At 43.7% G+C, this 4,184-nt stretch overlaps 1 protein-coding gene across 1 annotated transcript in view; it reads left to right on the forward strand.

Moving 5' to 3' along the window:
* The window catches only part of BARX2 (BARX homeobox 2), an 82,895-nt gene extending 79,276 nt beyond the window's left edge, over window positions 1-3,619 (forward strand). The window contains exon 4 of the mRNA XM_023208090.3: window positions 2,479-3,619. Within this exon, the coding sequence (XP_023063858.1) occupies window positions 2,479-2,745 (267 nt within the window). The 3' untranslated portion in view covers window positions 2,746-3,619. The remainder of the gene's footprint in view (window positions 1-2,478) is intronic.
* The last annotated feature ends 565 nt before the right edge of the window (window positions 3,620-4,184 follow it).

Raw genomic sequence — 4,184 nt, forward strand, 5'->3', positions numbered from 1 at the left:
ACAATGAGATACCATCTCACACCAGTTAGAATGGCAATCATTAAAAAGTCAGGAAACAACAGATGCTGGAGAGGATGTGGAGAAATAGGAACACTTTTACCCTGTTGGTGGGATTGTAAACTAGTTCAACCATTATGGAAAACAGTATGGCGATTCCTCAAGGATCTAGAACTAGATGTACCATATGACCCAGCCATCCCATTACTGGGTATATACCCAAAGGATCATAAATCATGCTGCTATTAAAGACACATGCACACGTATGTTTATTGCAGCACTATTCACAACAGCAAAGACTTGGAATCAACCCAAATGTCCATCAGTGACAGACTGGATTAAGAAAATGTGGCACATATACACCATGGAATACTATGCAGCCATAAAAAAGGATGAGTTTGTGTCCTTTGTAGGGACATGGATGCAGCTTGAAACCATCATCCTCAGCAAACTATCACAAGAAGAGAAAACCAAACACCACATGTTCTCACTCATAGGTGGGAACTGAGCAATGAGCTCACTTGGACTCGGGAAGGGGAACATCACACACCGGGGCCTATCACGGGGAGGGGGGAGGGGGGAGGGGGGAGGGATTGCATTGGGAGTTATAGCTGATGTAAATGACGAGTTGATGGGTGCTGATGAGTTGATGGGTGCAGCACACCAACATGGCACAAGTATACATATGTAACAAACCTGCACATTATGCAGATGTACCCTAGAACTTAAAAGTATAATAATAAATAAAAATTTAAAAAACAAAAAAAAATTAAGCTAGATTTATAAATAGCAAAAATATCTCCCACCCCTAATCATCTGTGCTAATCCAAGTTCTCTTGAAGCCCTTCTCACTAGCTGCCCAGAAAATCAAGGACTATGCCAAGCCAATGGAGGAACGACTGTCTATTACATTCCAAAGTAAAATATAAATATTTTTAAACTTATCCCTGTCTACCTCCTGGGACTCTTGTGTGGGTCACAAATTGGGGTAATAAGGGTGCCAGGCCTTTGAAGTCAGCCAAGGCCATTTAGGGTCCAGTTATTTGGCTTGCTTTATATCTTTCCTCGACTCCAGGGAAAGATTTGTTGAGAAAGCCTCGTTCATTTGGTAACAGTTGTCAAACACCTGCTACGTGCAGGGACTGAGTGAGAGGGGCAGCAGGTAAACATGCAGTGACCATAGTTTCTGAAAAGTGCTCTGGTCAGGACAGTAGAAGCTGCTCCGAGGGCACATGGCAGAGGGCCTTTAACCTAGACCTGGGGGATCTGGAAGGCTTCCAGGAGAAGTTAGCCAGGAGAAGGAGGGTGGATGGTGTATATATTCTGGGCAAAGGAAACTTACCATTCAGGTGCCGTTCTGGTCCTTTCATACACATTATCTGTTGGTCACCCTCACTGTCACCCTGTAATACAAGGTATTATTACTCCCATTTTACAGATTAGAAAACAGACACTCAGGGCCTTTAAAGGACTTCCAAAAGACAAAGATGATAAGTGGCAGAGTTGGAATTTAACCCAGTTTTTCTACTATCAAAGCCAAAATGCTTTTTAAACTCTGCTGTACAACTTCTTCAAACACAAGACTATATGCTTTATAACATATTTTTTCTGATTACAGAAATACTTATGTTTGATCATTGTTGAAAGTTTAGAAAATATGGAAAAAACATAAAGATTAAAAACGATCCGTGATCCTGCAAACAAGGTGGTGTACAGATCACTGCAGACAAGGTGGTATATAGGCTGTCTACCCTCCAAACTGGATTATGCTAAGAATCTGTTTGTTACAAAACTATATTAATAATATTTTCCATGTTATTAAACATTCTTCTATGTAGTAATTGTAATGGTTGTCAAGTAGTCTGTCTTCGGGATTTACTATAATTCTACCCAATTTACATGGCCAAACCTGTAGGATATCACCCCCCTCCAACTTTTGCTGTTATCACCAATATTGTGATGAGTATTTTTGCAGATCAATCTTTGTCTCAGTCTTAGATAATTTTTTAGAATTTAGCCTAAGGAATTTCTGTGTCAAAAAGCTCTGCATATTTTAAGGCTTTTGATTTGAACTCTTAGGTTGTATTGAAAAGGTTGTAACAATCACACTTTCACACAGTGTGTTTTTTTCCTGCTGGCTACAAATGTTGTTGTCTTTTTAGCTTGTCAACCTGATAGTTATTGCATTAACATCTTACTTTTCATTTCTTGCCTTATTGTTGAAGTTGAATTCTGAAGCTGCTTATGATTATTGTATTAAATGCCAAAATATATAATATTGACCAAAAGTGCATTGAGCATTTAAAGAACAGAGGTGTCTTTGTAGACCAGAGGTAATGGATTGAGAATATATTTTGCCAAATCCTTCAGTCTCACTGCCAGAACAGATGGTTTAGATGCAATGCGAGGTTATACTGGGAATGGAAAGGCGGAGGGTAGGAGTGATTTCTTAGATTTAATAACAATGTTTTACTCGCATAGGTTCTTAAAGGTGGACAGGAAGCACCCACAAAACCCAAAGGTCGCCCCAAGAAGAATTCCATCCCCACGTCAGAAGAGATTGAAGCGGAAGAGAAGATGAACAGCCAGGCCCAGGGTCAGGAGCGACTGGAGCCCTCCCAGGGGCAGGAGGAGCTCTGTGAAGCCCAGGAACCGAAAGCGCATGATGTCCCCTTAGAGATGGCAGAGCCACCAGACCCGCCCCAGGAGTTGCCAGTACCCTCTTTGGAACCCCCACCATTAAGCTAAAGTAAAACCCTTTTGAGGGAAGAGGGAGACTGGGGAGAAGGGAAAAGAGGGGAGGCAGGGAGAGTAGGCAGAGAAAACTTCCCAGCAGCCCAGTAAACTGGGGGAGAAGAGATCTAGCCATCTCCCTCCCTCCCACAGTTCCCAGTGGCCTTGTCATTGCAAGCATTTGACAAAGACTTGCTTGTCTTGAGCCTTTCTCTTCCTGAAAGGCTGCTTTAGCCTTGGATGCCCTTGATTAAGGGAGAGAGCACCTAGGAGTTGCCTGCCTGCCCCAGCCGGGGTGACAGCCTTGGGGCTGAGGCTGGGTCTGTGTTGCAAGCCCACTCCCAGCATGCAGTGGAGAGTGCTTAGCTCTCTCCCTCCCGACCTCTGGGCAGCCAGTCATCAAAGCAGAGAGACGTGGCGGCATGTGGGCAGCATGCCCAGGTTCCTTGCTGACTCAGCACTTACTTATGTAGTTTTTAAAAAGAATTTAATGTTTTTGGTTGTATTTTTTTGTGGGGGTGAGGGTGGGCAAAAACATGGGGGGAGTTCTGAGTTAGAAATGTTTCTGAATCAAGTTTGTTTGAAGACACGTGTGCCTTTGTACCCATTATAAGATGGTCATGAGACCCAAGAACTGATAAGCTTTGTTTTTTTTTTTTTTTTTTTGGCTTTATTTACCCATTTATGCCTAGTGTTCCATTATGGGAACACTAAGCTTGTGGGAGTTATCTCTATCCTACTGCTCAAGGTCATCGCCAAGGTCTGATTTTTCATAAAAAACATTTGTGACCTTCAGCATAAATGGTTTGAGGTGCCATCCCTGAAGGTGCAATGCAGATATGTTCAGATAACTTTTATTTTTTAATTAAAAATAAATCTTTCAAAAGGATTGAGTGTTTTGTGTCTTCTGAGGAGTGTATCTAACCCTTCCTGACTGTGTCCTATGGGAAGGGAGACCCAGAGAGTGAACCAGACTCGGGGGACTGCCTTTTCCCCATCTATAAAGCAACGGATTGGGCCAGGCCATTGGTGTCCAAGTGCTGCGAGCTGTGGGAGTGGAACCGAGCCTCCGGGATGAGGACAGGGCAGAGAATCTGGGCTGTCCCCTCCACCTCTCCCACTGCCTTCTGCCAGAGCAGCTCCCTTCTCAGCCACTTCACATTTGGGGCGTCCAATGGTCTTACTTTTTTAAAGAGGTAAGAAATGTATATGCTTCAAAAGTCAAAACCAAAAAAGAAGACGGGCTGGGTACAGTGGCTCACGCCTGTAATCCCAGCACTTTGGGAGGCCCAGGCAGGCGGATCACCTGAGGTCAGCAGCTCGAGACCAGCCTGACCAACATGGAGAAACCCTGTTTCTACTAAAAATACAAAATTAGCCGGGTATGGTGGTGCATGCCTGTAATCCCAGCTACTCGGGAGGCTGAGGCAGGAGAATCGCTTGAACCTGGGAGG

Source organism: Piliocolobus tephrosceles, chromosome 13, assembly GCF_002776525.5.
Source record: "Piliocolobus tephrosceles isolate RC106 chromosome 13, ASM277652v3, whole genome shotgun sequence".
Lineage (NCBI taxonomy): Eukaryota > Metazoa > Chordata > Mammalia > Primates > Cercopithecidae > Piliocolobus > Piliocolobus tephrosceles.